Here is a 16,005-nt window from a genome sequence, read left to right on the forward strand (position 1 = left end):
ATGTTTTGTTATTTTAAGTTGATTCATCAACAGAATTTTGTCTAAAAGTCTTTTGTTTACATCCAGGCTTATGAGCTGCCAATGACAATTCTGCCCTAAAAGTAATCCTTGGATGTTATGCCATTCCTTTAGGCCGAAACTTTTGCATTATGCTTTGTTTACCAGGTCTAGATTACTTGCGAACGTTCGGTATAGCTTTGCCATAAAATTAATATGTGAATGGTGTTTTCTGGACATAGGCACTCGCAAGCTGCCAATATAATTGCTTTAAAAGTAATTCTGGAATGTTTCATCATTCTTTTAGGCTAATCCAGGCAAAACTTTTTGCTTAGGCTACTTGTGAGCCGTCAATGTAGTTTTGCCCTTAAAAGTAATACTTCCGTCTTACGCAGTACTTGCAAGCCTTCGGTATAATTTTGCCTTAAAATTAATTTTCGAATGGTGTTTTCCGGGCATAGGCACTCGCAAGCCGCCAGTATAATTGCTTTAAAAGTAATTCATGAATGTTTTGGCACTCTTTTAGGCTAATCAAGCAAAACTTTTTTTTGCATAGGCTACTTGCGAGCCGCTGATGTAGTTTTGCCCTTAGAGGTAATTCTTGTATCTTACGCCATTCCTTTAGTCCAAACTTTACATTGATGGGGTTTACAGGGCGTAGACTATTTGCAAGCCATCATTATATAATTGCCTTAAAAGTAATTCTGGAATGTTTCGCCATTTCTTTAGGTCAGAGAATTGCATTTTATGTTTGTTTACCAAACCGAGTACTGTATACTTGCTAGCAGTTAGTAAATACAGTAATATTGACTTGACCCTCACATTTTCCTTTGCAGAGAATTGGAAGTGTAAGGGCAGAAAGTAGTAAGGAGAGAAGGGTGCTTAATACGCAGCTCCTAGATTATATAGCAAGGTTTCTCTTGAGCTGAGGCAGTTTGAGGATTTGAAGTCTTACAAAAAAGGAACTTTTAATATTTTTGTCTATCAGTGCTGTAATATGGAATATCAGACAGTGAATATGGAACATGCAGTGTGATGGCGCATGCTCAGGGCGATACATCTGACGAATAAGCTTTTAATTTGGAGGGCCTGCGAGCACTTTGGAAGTGGTGCGGAACCTAGATAAGTGTCAACAAGTAACAAGTAATAACAATACTTTATCGTCGGCCAAGAATCAGTCCCAGTACTTGCTTCAGTAGTATCTTGTTTAGAGTACTCGCTTCGGCAGTACATTTACTAAGTTGGAATGTTTTCTGAGAAACTTCTGATGTCTCCTGTGCAGGGATGACACACATCAGAATGTTTTCTGAGAAGCTTCTCATGTCTCTTGTGCAAGGATGACACACATCTAGGTTGATGCGCAGATTGTGAATGTTTCACACTTCCAGTACCCAGAAGTACCCACTAATGCCCTTTTCAGCCTGACACCAGCTCGTGCTATGAGTGTTAGATGGCGCCCACTGGCGCCGTCTACCATCTGGCGCAAACTCATGCTCTGTGGAGCCAAAAGCGCCCGAGCACCAATGGGCGGCCCCTACCATCTGGCACCAACTTGCACTCTGTGAAGCCAGGCGCCCCAAAGTGCCCGAACACCGGCAACTGTAGCAGACAACCAGGCATGTACAAAGCTGACATACCCTTTTTCCTTCCTCGTAGTAGCCCTATATGTTTATCCACTTGCTTCCCCGCCAGGCTTCTTAGCTCTCTTCCCATACCATCGTCAGTCTTGTGTCTTGGTTAACAGAAAATTAACCTGGCAAAGTGAGTGTTGTGCAGTGGAGGAGGTGATTATCCTGCACGCCGGTTCTCCTAGACCTAAGTCACCTGTTATACTCCCCTTCACCTGGGAGAAGTCATTCTTGAATGTCCAAGGGAGGCTGGTGGGATTTACCCTGGGTAATTGCCCCCTCGGTCAAACCTGTTGCATATTCCCAGGTACTGACAGACAGCCACTGAAAAGATGTCTTCATGGAGGTGTACAGTAGCAGAGGAGGCGGCTATCCGGCCTGTCAGATATCCTTGACCTAAAGTTCCTGTCATACTCCCCTTCTCTGGGAGAGGACATACTGGCGGTCCAGTGGAGTCCGAGTGGGTTTGCCCCCAGCTAGTTGCTCCTTGGTCAGACCTGTTGCATATTCCCAGGTATCGACAGACAGTTACTGAAAAGGTTCCTTCATGGAGGTGTAGTAGAGGAGATGGCTATCCGGCCTGTCGGATATCCTAGACTTAAAGTGCCGGTCACACTCCCCTTCTCCTTTCGGTTTGAACACCAGAAGAAGCGGGAAAGAGATTCCCTTCGGGAGTCGTGCGCGACTTCTGAGGGACTGACTCTCTTCTGGGAGACAAGTTTCTCCCGTTGGCTCTTCTCGCCCTCGGGCGGGAACCATTTGCATTCTCCTCTGGGGTCTCGCGTTTCAGGGGCCACGAGGGCGCAGCCTCGAGAGGCCGCGTCCTTGCTGCCAGTCTTAGAAGTCAGCGTCTAAGACTGGTTCTGTGCCTGGCTCATTTCGATTTCGTATGAAACCGAAAACAGCCGCTCCTGATTTTTGGGAGTATTGTAGGTCGCTCAAATTCTATGAACCACCAGTGCTCTCCTGACTAGAGGCACAAGACGAGAGAAAGTGCTGAGACACTGGATGTCGTGATACTGCCTGCCAGCTGCTTCGGTTGCTTGGCCGGGTTTCATCCTTGTCGTGAACCTTAGGTTCGAGCATGCAGGATAGCAGACACAGAATTCCCCTTTAAACCTTCTCAAGCGACCTCGGCCTCGAAGGAGTTTAGAGTTCGGGAAATCAGCGCTAGTTCACAGCAGACAAGTTCTGCCTTGTCCAGTTCCAATTGTGTTCATGCGATCGGCTCGGCTTGCTCGCGCCGCCCAGCCCCTTGTCATGTTCGCGAGAGTGGCTCGGCTCACCTCGCCCCTCCCTCCCCTCCCCTCCCCTCCCCTCCCCTCCCCTCCCCTCCCCTGCCGCCCAGTCCACCGCATACCACGTTCGCGTGATCGGCTCGTTCGGTGCAGCTCGGCTCGGCTCCACTCGGTTTTTCCGAATCAGGTTCTTGGCACTGTTTGAGTGAACTTTCTGCTCTCCCCAGGAAAGCGCTTTGCCACGGCACAAGCACTCTTCTTCCCGTGTGGCAATAGTCTCCTTTGGTTGATTATCGCTCATGGTCTGCCTCTCCTGCTGGTCTTACTGGCAGGACAGGTAGGGGTACTCTTACTCCTCACCTGTTTTCTTTTCCTCTCGGTTGTTCCAAGAGGCGTGAGACAGACAGAGAGAGGTCTGACAAATTTGTCTTCGGAGTTTGGCTGCCTGGCGTGCTTTGGGTGTTGGTCCCCCGATTGTCTCGTAGTGTAACCAGACTGGGTTCTCTCTCTGCTTCTCCTTGCCGTGAAGGGTATTCTCTTCCGCAACGAGAGGCGGCGATCTTGGAGGGCACGTGTTGGTTTCCTCCAGGCAGTCTCCTGATAGATCCACGATCCCTCACTTTTAGGCTTTCTCTCCGTGCGACCATTCCTGGAAAGAACCCTGCCTTCTGGAGACTGTTCCTATCCAGGCAATCTCTGGGCAATTCTGGTGCTAAGAAGAAGGACTTTGTCCTAATTCGGATCTCCGGTTTCATAAGTCCCGAGTTGGCTCGGTCCTTAGGAATGAACCTTTACTTGGTTCTGCCTTTCTCTTTCAGAGATTTGCCAGACACAGCAGTAATCAAGGTTCGTACCAGGGCACTGCCTTGTCTTTTGGACAGTGGCTAAGTTCTTTGGGTCTTAGTCATCTTGGCTCAACCTTAAGTTCAAGCCAGCCCCCCCTCAACTCCTAAGAAGTCCTAGGCTTTGTAAGAATATCGCAGAACACATAGCCCTCTTTTTCCCCTTCTGGGAAAGTGCGCATAACTGTGTCTCTTTCCACCCGCTTCTCCATGAGGGAGGATGGCGGAAAGGAAGAGAGAAAGAAGTATCGACTGGGAAGAAGTTCTACTGCAGATGCCTGGATGAAATGATACTTATCGAGTCTCTGGAGCTGGCAGCAACATTGCTGAGACCTGAGAATGGATTCCTTGAGGAGAAGTATCTATTTCCCTTGGGTCTCGGCAATTCTTTTTATCAACCCTCCATCCCGCTTCCTCTCCTGTGCTCCCAATTTGGGAATTGCCAGCCCGGCTAGAGCTAATTGTCTTGGGATCCTGTCATCTTGCAGAAGCTGTCCCATGGTGGAGAATGGAGGTCTGCTTCCATTCTCCATCCTTCTTTCCTCTTCGAAATATGAGGAAAGAGTTAGGCTAATGCTTGATTGAAAGAAACTTTGAATATGCTTGTATATTCCCCTCACATCGTGTGTCTACTTCTGGAGTCACCGATCAAGGAATAGGCGCACACCTGTAAGACTGTCTTGAATGTGTGTGAGTGTGTGACCAAGACAGTTAGTCCACAGTAGTGGCATTCGTCGACAAACAAGAGGGAATTGTCTTTTTCTTCTGTTTCATCTGTCGACATTTGCAGGTACTTGAGTGTTCTATAGCGCACTCGATAGCTCACTTGCCAGATACATTCCCGGGGTGGGGATGTATTAGTAGTAGCCGAGCTCTGCCTCGGGTTTGAGTAATCAGGATGGAACGTGCTCTTCACTCTTTTCCTCACAAAGATTCACGAAGAGACTGCTCAACTGAAAGATCCCTACCGTCTTTCTGTTGCCTCTCGCTTCTTCGTACCAGACCAAGGGGCCGCTACAGTGAGGCATGCTGTCTTTTTCGGGAAAATCGATATCTACTTTTTTCCCTCCGTATTTGTCTGTTTCGCTAGGGGTTCACAAGCATTGCTCACCCTGAGTTACAGACAAATGCTGGAAGACTTTGCCTTTTGCCTGACCTGATAGCTCTGCTTCCAAGGCACCGGGAAGAGTTCTGCTTGACCCAACCTACTGTAGCAGCCACACAAGAAGCATTTCTTCAGGCAGTACATCCCTGTGTATTCAGGACTGGGACACCTTCCAGCTTTCCTTGCAAGCTAGGCTTTCTCGTTGAGTGGCAACGAATATAGCTGGATATCTCTTGAAGTCCTGTGCAACACTGTCCCAGGGACTGGATCCATCTTCACTGGTTGGTGTCGTTGACAGAACTTCTTCTCGGGTCAGAGTCGCTCTTCAAGTCTGGATGTCCTCGTCTTCTCTGCGAGGGTTGCTTCTCTCCTTTTCATTTGTGAAGAATGTAGGCCCTTGTGACCTAGTCTTCTATCTGAAGTAGCCTTCTTCTCCTCAGTCGAGATTTAGCTATGGATGAGAAGCTGCTTTGGTCTTGCTGTCCCAGGGAACTGTTACTTGGGTGGCATGTGACACTTGTTTAGGGTTTCTGTCCCGTGCTCTGCATGCGCCCTTACGAGAGTCGTAGGATAGAGTCGTAGGATAGAGATGTGCCCTCTTAGGACCATCTATCTCACTCCGGCCGTGGTGTAGAAGATGGAAGAACAGGTGAAGGGGATCAGTACCTCGACTCCTCAGATGTCTTAAGTGGACTCCGAATCCATTGGCATCTATTGTCGGGTTCAAGTCCTTCTTGTTCCCCTCCTCCTTGGACATTGTATTGATGATCCAGATCAGTTGTTACTTTGTCCTACTAGGGAGCCCTGGTACTTTCTGAAAAGGCTCAACATTCCTAACTTGGATGTCATCGATGTGTTCCTTAGTACTATCTTTCCCAAGGAAGAAGTGTCTAAAGATACATCTTTCTTCTGGCTTTGTGAAGCGATCGAAGGAGGTACTCAGCAGCTGGAGATGACGATACCGGTGCCTTCTCCCCAAGAGCTCACGAAGTGAATGGCTTGGTCCATCCCTCGCATTCCGGAAGTTTCTGTCGGTCTGGAAACAAGGTGTGGTCTCATAGACCACACTGTTGTCTCCCTGTGGTCTTGCCCATAGGCCCTTGGAACCTTTATTCCTTGCCCCTGTGGTGGCTGCTCAACAAGTCGTGTTTACTTATCCGGCTCCTTCAAGAGGATTAGTAGCATCTTGCCTAAGGTGTTGGTTCTGGAAGTGAGAAGGATACCGAGAGTGACTGGCCTCTCTTCCTCCTCCTTCCCTGTCCTCCTGCTTCTCCTCCTTCGGGATGAGAATAGGACTCGAACCAGTACTTGCTGGACCTGGCGTCTGATGCGGTAAGACTGCACATCGAGCACCCGTTCTATTTTTCTTTTAGAATTATAGAAGCAATTCCGCTCCTTCCTCTAGTAAGGGGAGGAAGGAGAGACTGGCAATAGGGAAACTGAAACCCTATCTCGGGTTTTCCTTACTGCCTCTGGCTCTAAGATTCTTCCAGCCTATTTCGTAGGAGTTACATTTCCTCACTCATGCAAAAAAGTCCAATATCTGACGTTTGATCTTACAGTTCCTACACCCCGATCAATATGTCAGAGGCACGGTACTCCTCCTCGCTCTTTTGACCAGGAGGAGTATCCCAGGTGTGCAGAGCTCCAGTCAGTTCAAGAGACTTACTCAGATTCCTCCCTCCAACCAGTGAGTTTTCCTAATGTTAAGGGCCGATGGTTTGTATATCATGTCGGAACAAGTTACAATTTTTGAAAGTAAATTGTATTTTTCCTAACTATACAAACCTGAGGTCCTTTACATTACATTTTATGCCCGCCTCATGCCATCCCTTAATCTGAACCTGGACCGAAAGGCAAACTGGAATATTTACATCTGGGCAGGCAGGTATTCCCGCCTATCTGATGGTAGTTACTGCCTAACTACCTTGTTGAAGAGTTTAACGGCCATGTCCAGTTTTGCCCTAAAGTAATTCCTAATGTAAAGGACCTCAGGTTTGTATAGTTAGGAAAAATACAATTTACTTTCAAAAATTGTGATTTCACTTGGGAGCTTCAGTGCTTCTTGGCCTTAGTTTACACCTGGACTGTGGTAGTTCTCTCTAGACAAGACCTTATTCCTAGCGTATACATAGAGAAGAAAGGCATTTTCTCCCTCGTTTTTTCTCCAAGCAAGAGAACCTCTACTGTTAACAGATCGGATTCGATTTCATTCAAGTTGTCTGAAGTTCTTGCAGATGAACTGAGAGCAGGTACTTCCTTACTTCCCCTGGTCTGGCAGGAACTGTGGAATCCATGGGGCAGACCGTCTTATGATCCTATTTGCCACCTCAAGGAATCTTTGAAGCCTCAGAAAGCAACAGTACGAGGTTTTTTTATTAGACTTATTGCATAAACTAGTGTGGTTGCAGATGTCATTCTTCCAGCCCCCTCTACCAGACAAAGTGGACCTTTTTCAAAGCTGGGGTTGCAGTCCCTACCCCTTTTGGAGACATCTATGGCCTATTTCAGATACCCCTTTTGTACCTGAGTAGATCTGCATCTTCATACTCCATCAGTAAAGGGTATTGATACATGCTTAAGTAAGTGCTTAAACACGGGCCTAGCTTTTGAAGACCTTACCTGGTCTTTGACGCGTCCAAACGAGGAAGGAATCCGGTCCTCTGGGGCCTGGATGCGTTCTGAATGACCGACATGTCCCTTGTTTGGTCTCCTGCCTTCCTCTTCTCGGCAACCTTACATAGAAGACACCCTTCTGAGTGACCTCTGATTTCGACTAGGACGCACAAGTGAGATCCAAGTCAACGTTTAGAGAAGGTGTTTTCACAGAGAGACGCTTTTTTCCTCGTTTACCCTGGGATTTTCAGCCATAACGAGAATCTATTCAAGCTGTAGATCTGTTCCTTCTCCTTTAAGAAATTAACGGATATCATGGACTCTGAAGAAGAGAGAACCTTCTGTCCAGCTACAGCTTTTGGGTTTTTACATGAACAGAATCGGACTAAGATCACATCCTGAAAGGGCTTATTTTTGAATGCTTAAGGAAACATTTTGCCTTTTAAGTGAAAGTCAAGGACATCACATCAGCCTCTTCCTCCTTAGGTTTCAGTCTTATTTGTCCTTTACTTTTGTTCAACTTAGTCCTATTGGAATTATATTCGTCCTCCACGTCTCTACTTTCATTCCACGTCTTGCTTTCTTAACAAGTGATCCCGATCTTCTAGCTCGCCTGTACAGCTACAGTCTGGCGTCAGTTGCTGTCTGGCGCCAGCTATAGAGCTTTCAGAGCCATGAGCTTATTGTTTGTCTGGCGCCCAGCTCGCCTGGCACCTAGCCTGCCGCCAGCTCTTGTTCCATGTGCCCGCTAGCTCCCACGGGCACCCGCTAGCTCCCACGAACGCCTACCAGTCCTGAGCACTTAGCTCAACTGGCGCCCAGCACTTCTGGCGCCAGCTACAACCTGACACCAGATCATTCTCCAAGTGTTCAAGCCCACTCCAACTCTGTGGAATAATAGGGAGGTCTCTGTCCTTTTGGAGGTTTTCAGAGGACCATTCTCTACATATGGTGATATTGCAAGATCCATTTCATTCACTAACTAGAATGTGTTGTCCTCATGGACTTCTAACTTGGGGCACACTCAGAATTAAGAGAGCAGTTTGCCTTCTTTTAAATAAGGCTAAAAATGTCATAGCCTCTACCTCTTTAGCTTGCATACATTTTATGCCTCATACGTCCATTCTGCCTTCGAACCACTGAGAATGTAATCATTTTTCGTTTCTCTCTAATTTTAATAGAAGTTAAAACAGTGTTGAATCTTTCAGTGCCTCGAGACCATTTCTAGTGACTGGCATGGTATCATGTAAGGAAGCATAGGACTGTTTTTTCCTACTGTCTCTTCACCTTGTAATAAGGTGTCGAGTTTTTTGCAGAGCCAGGGGGTACATTGTACCTGAAGCATCCACCACTCTCAGCAGATGGGTTGTGGTTTTATCTCTGTGACAATGTTGTCTGGTGGTTTTTATTTTGGTGCTATGCCCAGGGCAAGGGCGAGCACCTATCATGCTTTGCTAGCCATTGGAGTACTTCCTTTGTAGCAAAGTTCCCACTAAGTAGGAGGAGACCCATGGCTATACTGCCACGCCACGACAAGTCAAGATGAGCACCTACCAGAGGCAGTATCCCATTAGTTCTCTTAGCTGATAGGTAACAAGCATTGGTTTTCAATGCTAGCAGTTTTTTCTATTTTCAGATTCATTACATAATGTTTTTGGAGTAGAATATATCCATGTATCCCACCTCCTATCAATGTGGGAATCAGCTGTGTAATTACTTGGTAAGTTACTTATACAAAATTGACATTTTTATAAAAAATAAAGTTTTTTATATACTGTACTTACCAAGTAATTACATGATGGGAGCCCACCCTCCTCCCCGCTGACAGACATAAGGCATGAACAGATTGAAGTTATCTGCTAAAGTCGTTCCTAATATTTCCGCTAGTGGGCGGAACTGGTCACCTACACAGATGTGTGAAGTGTTACCCGCAAAATTTTGAATTCAAGCTGCCATGTAAGTGAACTAATAGCTATGTAATTACTTGGTAAATATATATCAAACTTTATTTTATTATAAAATGTCATTTTCATTAGCAAATCATTGAAACCACATCATCTGATTTCTTGTACTGCAAGATCACTGTGTGTAAAGTACTGTACTTAGTCATTTTATTCTAAAAGTTAGATGCCTTTTGATTGTCTACAAAGGAAAAGTAATTTTGTTAAAAAGAATAAAAGAATGCTTTTAATAAAGTTTAACCACTTATGAAAGAGTAGATTTAAGACAGGATTTCAGTGTATCACTGTGATTTCTTGCTTCAAAAGTTTTATATGTATCTAGTGCTATCCGTTCATTACCTCGAGTGTCTTGCAACACAATACATGTTGAAGTCATAATAGTGGAAATAGTAAAGTTTACTCTTTTATACTGTATATTTTGTCATTCTAGCTTGCTGCTTTCTGGATCTGATGATTACAATATCATACTATGGGACGTGTACCGTCAGAAGAGAATAAAGACGCTACCCACTGGTCACAGGGGCAACATTTTCTCTGTCAAGGTACTTTTACTACAGAGTTGTTAGTTATTCTTTTGTGCTTGTTCAAGCATTTAGTAAAAACTTTTTATGAGTTATTGTAACTTAACATTTTTTATCTAAGTTGTGCTATGTGTGTATCATGATTGATATACTGTATTTGCTACTGGATTAAGTATTTTTGGATGAAATGAACTTTTGTCATTTGTTTCCTGATACCTGTGTATCTATATGCATTTTTTTTTTAGAATTAATTAATTTTGTTTTACTAATGAAAGACCACTTGAGATTGCATATCATGCAATGCACATTTTTTTTAACTTTTATGTTTTTTAGGTACTAACTGGCTATTACTGTACATTATGGCTTAATTTCAGGCTTTTACCTAAATTTCATAAAATCAATCAATGTATAGTTTTTATTTTGACTTTTGTAGTAATTTAAAAAATTTTTTAATGTCTATTATCTTAATTATTTTTACTAAAAAGTATCATATCTTTTACATCTCTTCTGAACAAACAGATCTTAATTATTTTTACTAAAAAGTATCATATCTTTTACATCTCTTCTGAACAAACAGGACCTTATAATGTATACTAGACTTTATTAGAAAATAACTAGAAAATCATTGAAGCTCTTTGTAAACAGAATAAAATGTACTTGCAGTTTCTACCTCAAAGTGAAGATCGTGTAGTCATATCAGGTGCAGGGGATGGAAAAATAGAAGTTCGAGAGGTAGAGACAGGAGATGTTACTCAGTTGTGTACATGTCATTGTGAACGGGTCAAGAGAATAGCAACGGTACCTACATTACCAAATGCCTTTTTTTCTGCATCTGAGGATGGCACTGTAATGTGAGTTTGTGAATACTTGCTGTTTTAATATTGAATATTATTTTCAGAATTATTCTGACTGAATACAATGATCATTGTTTGTTTTCCTGCATGGAGCTGTCCCATAGAGACAAAGTATATTGGATAGATTTAGTTAATGAAATGACAAGATTATGTTCTGACCATGATACTTTTCCCCTCAGGTTATATGACATGAGAGCCCCTCATACATGTAACTCGCAAACCAACAATGTATTGATAAATTTGAGGTGTCACGCTGGTCGAACTGCTGAGTGCAAATGCATAACGGTTAATCCTACAAAACCTGAGTTATTAGCAGTTGGAGCAAGTGATCCATATATAAGAATATATGATAGGAGAATGATCAAGTTGACCAGTTTGCAAGTAAGTTCTATGCTTTATTATTTTTTTGTTTACTGAGCAGTATCAAGAATAGTTTTTTAGCTTGTAATTGAAATCCCAATGAAAGAAAGTATATAACCAGAAGAATTGGAAAAAGAGCAAGAAAGTGATGATATAATAGGTAAAAGGGATGCACAACAACACAATATTTTATTATATTAAAACATTTCCCATATAAACATGATATAGTAATACCCCGAACTTGTGCGATTCGAGTTACACGAATTCACAGACACGAATTTTTCATTGGAACCTAACTAATGGTCATACACGAGTTTTCCACAGACACGCGAACATTTGTGAACACTGAGAAACTCTGCAATAGTGTTTGTTTAATTTTTATGTAATTTATAAGTTTTCAAGCTTTTATGTGTAAATTAAATACTGTAACATTAAATATTATTAAAAGTAATAATTTCTCTCTATCTCTCTCTTTTAGTGAGATGAGAGAATTTTTATGGTACATGTATACAGGTATGTTTATTTGTATGATAAATAAACTTTTTACCTAATGATAAATACTAATTTTCAAATATTAATAAGATTAATAAAATTAAATAATAATAATAATAGTTCTCATGGGGTGTCGACTAGTTTCGCCCTTCTCATTAGGGCATCATTCAGGACAGGATCGCAGGATGCAGTGGCTGTAATGCGTGGATTTTTCATCTTTATGATAAAAGATGAAAAATCTGCGCATTACAGCCATTGCATCCTGTTACCCTGTCCTGAATAATAATAATAATAATAATAATAAAACTGTAATTACAAAATTCGTATTATTTTAAACAAACAAATTCTTCCCTCGTCTTTTGTAAGAAGGTCGAAGGCAAAAGCTGTTTAACGTGGCAAGAAGGGGAGTGTTGCTGATCTGTGGTCAAATGTTTCTTGTAATTTTCTCTCTCTCTCTCTCTCTCTCTCTCTCTCTCTCTCTCTCTCTCTCTCTCTCTCTCTCTCTCTCTCTCTCTCTGTCCATAATAATTCATAAAAAATTTCGCTCTCTTAAGCAAGGACAACTGTTATCTCTCTCTCTCTCTCTCTCTCTCTCTCTCTCATTCGAAGTTAGCCAACCTACGTATTACAGTAATGATTCTCTGTATGTCTTTAACTGTACAGTAGATAATTTTAAATTGATCTAATTTTACCTGTACTGTTTACAAACTGTAAATGCACCGTTCTAAAACATAGAGACATAGAGCATTTCAGAACATAGAGCATATCAGAACAAAGAGAAAGAGACAGAATAAGGAAGTTTTTAAAAACGAGGTTGAGAAGACTTCTAAAAATAGATCGGTGGAATTGGGGAGGGAGTCACACACCCCTATATTCTTATGTTAACCATTTATTTCTTTTTTTAAGGGTATTTTATTAAGCTAACTTTTAAATGAAAATACAGTAACTTTAATTTAATTTAAAAGTTAGTTTAATACTGAATTTCCATCTTTTGATATCTAATGTAAGAATAACTCTCTCTCTCTCTCTCTCTCTCTCTCTCTCTCTCTCTCTCTCTCCCCGTAATAATTCATAAATAATTTAACTTGATATTTCAAGTAAGGACAATATCTGTCTCTTTCTCTCTCTCTCTCTCTCGTATGTTATTCTCTCAGTCTCCGTAATAATTGATAAATAATTTCACTCTCTTAAGTAAGGACAACCCTTATCTCTCTCTCTCTCTCTCTCTCTCTCTCTCTCTCTCTCTCTCTCTCTCTCTCTCTCTCTTGTTCATAGTTAGCACTCACACATTTTTACAACTTCTTAATTCTCTGTACGTCTTTACCTGTACAGTAGATAGTTTAAATTGATCTAATTTGACCTGTACCGTCTACGAAGTGTAAATGCGCTAGTGTGGCAAATATGTTCTAAAATATAGAAACATAATAACTAAGAGTTGTATTAGTCAAAGTAAAAAACACTGTTTGTTCATGAAAAAGCATTTCAGAATAAAGAGAAAGAGACGCAGAATAAAGAAATTATTAACCCTTAAACGCCAAGCCTCTATTTACAAAAGTGTCTGCTGTATGCCGGCAGCGTTTGGGAGTTAGTGCCGAAGCGGAAAAAAATTTTTTTTCAAAAAATCGCAGCACGCTTAGTTTTTAAGATTAAGAGTTCATTTTTGGCTCCTTTTTTTTGTCATTACCTGAAGTTTAGTATGCAACCATCAGAAATGAAAAAAAATATCATTATCATATATAAATATTGAAATATATGACCGCAAAAAAAAATTTCATATATAATTGTATAAAAATTGCGCTGTGAGCAAAACGGTTAAAGCTAATGAGTTATTTTTTTTTGTTGTATTGTACACTAAATTGTGATGATTTTGGTATATAACAAATTGTAAAATGATCAGAGCAACACAGAGAAAATATTATCACAAAATGATGCATGAATTCGTAACGTGCGGACGTAAAAACAAGTTTTTTTCTAAAATTCACCATAAATCGAAATATTGTGCTAGAGACTTCCCGTTTGTTGAAAAATGAAGGTAATTGATTGAATATTACTGGACTGTAAGAGTTTTAGCTTACAGTTGCAGTTTTCGACCATTTCGGTCGAGTTAAAGTTGACCGAAGGTCAAATTTTTTCTATTTATCGTGATTTATATGAAAATATTTCAAAACTGATAAAAGCTACAACCATGAGTTATTTTTTGTTGTATTCTACATAAAATTGCACACATTTTCATATATAAAACTTTATGTAACGGCTAATATAAAACGGTGTAAAAATTACGACAAAGTGACGAAAGAATTTCTGAGATTTTCGGCCGAGTTACCGTGCGGACGTAAGGAAAAAGTTTTTTTCAAAAATTCACCATAAATCGAAATATTGTGCTAGAGACTTCCAATTTGTTGCAAAATGAAGGTAAATGATTGAATATTACTAGAATGTAAGAGTTTTAGCTTACAATTGCGTTTTTCGACCATTTCGGTCGAGTCAAAGTTGACCGAAGGTTGAAATTTTGGCAGTTATCGTGATTTATATGAAAATATTTCAAAACTTATAAAAGTTACAACCATGGGTTGTTTTTTATTGTGTTCTACATGAAATTGCACATATTTTCATATATAAAACTTTATGTAACGGCTAATATAAAACGATGCAAAAATTACGACAAAGTGACAAAAGAATTTCTGAGATGTGTCGCTGATGCTCTTTAGTGCGAGAAGAAAGAAATCGCACATGCGCGGCTGGGTAACGCTTGTAAACAAAACAACAGTGTGATCCGTGAATTCCCAGTATCCCTCAAGGCGCGTGATTTAAAATCTTTCGCAAACTAGGCCTATAACTATTTTTCAGCAAATATTTTAAAAAACTTTTTGTAGTCGACGTACCGTACTTCCACTCGGCACCCGACAGACAATTTTTGTTGACGTACGATACGTCCAGTTGTGCGTTTAAGGATTAAAAAGAGGTTGAGATGACTTCTAAAAATAGATTGGTTGGAAGGGGAGAGAGACAGAAATTCTCTTCCAATTCTCAATTTTTATGTCAACCATTTATTTCTTTTTTTAAGGGTAATGTATTAAGCTAACTGTTAAATGAAATTACAGTAACTCTAATTTCATTTAAAATTTATCTTAATAATTTGAGCATGATTAGGGTCATATTTAGTGTTTAAACTTTAGAAATAAGCATTTATTAGCATTTTTAGAGACCATGCCAAACTTACGAGAAAATTCACCTTGGGCGAGGGGTTCTGGAACCTAACCTTGCGTAAGTTCAGGGTATGACTGTATTCATATAATGTCATATTCTTTGTAGAACTCGTTTGCACCATTTTAATCTTGTAAAGAATGAACCTACGCTATCTGGCCCGAACCCCCTCTCACTGCTCTACATATGCGCTCATTCTGTTGTGCCATATCAAGGTACAATACTAAATGAACATGGATGGTAGAAGGGCGATATATTTCTGGGTAAACTGTTTGTATGGAAGATGTTTTTGTACTATAGAAAATTGTGTTTATTACAACTCTTCAATTATAAATTCCATGAATCCCTATTTAGAGAGAGGACAAGAGAGAAGTCCCCTTCAGAAGAGGACTTGAGATCCAGGAGGCAAATTCAATTCAAGTAGAATCCTTATCAGAAGTTTGACTTGGAGTGCAGCTTATGAGAATAATGTAACCAAAGGTCTGGCCAGTAAATACTGTGGTTGTACTGAGCAGAGAAAGTGGGATCCACCAGCTTGAGTACTCTGCTATAGTGTAGGGCTAGAGTTTTCATTTGTAATGAAAGTGCCAAAGAAAGGGAAATGTTAAGAGGAGTGAGAAGTAGCAATACCCCCACAATATCTCTTCTTAAGATTTGTCCACAGCAACTATAGGGCTATATAAGCAAATACTTAGAAATTTGTGGCCAAATTGGGAGAAAGTGGAATTACATCACATTCCTGCCCTTTAGGCAGAAGTTAGTGCTGTATGATATTATAATTCCACTGAGTTTGGGATAGCCCAGACATTGTGGGTGTTGATCCAAGTTGAGCCAAGTCCTTTTACATTTCTGCATAAGCCCTAGAAATGACCTGTTTGATCCAGAAGGAAACTCTCCTAGGATATGGGGGTTTTGAGGAGTAACCACTTCCCGAAAGGTCTTGGGAAGGGGTCAGTCAGTATTTGTCCTACCCCATGTCTTTTCCTACAGACCAGAGACTTAGGAAATTTTGATAGATTAAGTGGATACCCCACCCAAGTACAACATCCGCCTTCTGAGTATTAACTTGGACACTGTAGCAGTAAGGACTTTCATGGTGGGTCCTTGTCTGAACAACCTCAGGGATTTCAGTCAATCACCATCTATCTTTCAGTGAGTGGTTGTACAAAATGATAACCACAAATTGT

At 41.2% G+C, this 16,005-nt stretch overlaps 1 protein-coding gene across 13 annotated transcripts in view; it reads left to right on the plus strand.

The window, feature by feature from the left end:
* The window catches only part of LOC136844479 (WD and tetratricopeptide repeats protein 1-like), a 157,986-nt gene that overhangs the window by 75,359 nt on the left and 66,622 nt on the right, over positions 1-16,005 (plus strand). For all 13 annotated transcript variants that reach the window (XM_067113758.1, XM_067113753.1, XM_067113755.1 and 10 more), the window contains exons 4-6: positions 9,818-9,929; positions 10,572-10,759; positions 10,942-11,143. In XM_067113758.1, the coding sequence (XP_066969859.1) occupies positions 9,818-9,929; positions 10,572-10,759; positions 10,942-11,143 (502 nt within the window). The remainder of the gene's footprint in view (positions 1-9,817; positions 9,930-10,571; positions 10,760-10,941; positions 11,144-16,005) is intronic.

This window comes from Macrobrachium rosenbergii, chromosome 12, assembly GCF_040412425.1.
Source record: "Macrobrachium rosenbergii isolate ZJJX-2024 chromosome 12, ASM4041242v1, whole genome shotgun sequence".
Classification (NCBI taxonomy): Eukaryota; Metazoa; Arthropoda; class Malacostraca; order Decapoda; family Palaemonidae; genus Macrobrachium; species Macrobrachium rosenbergii.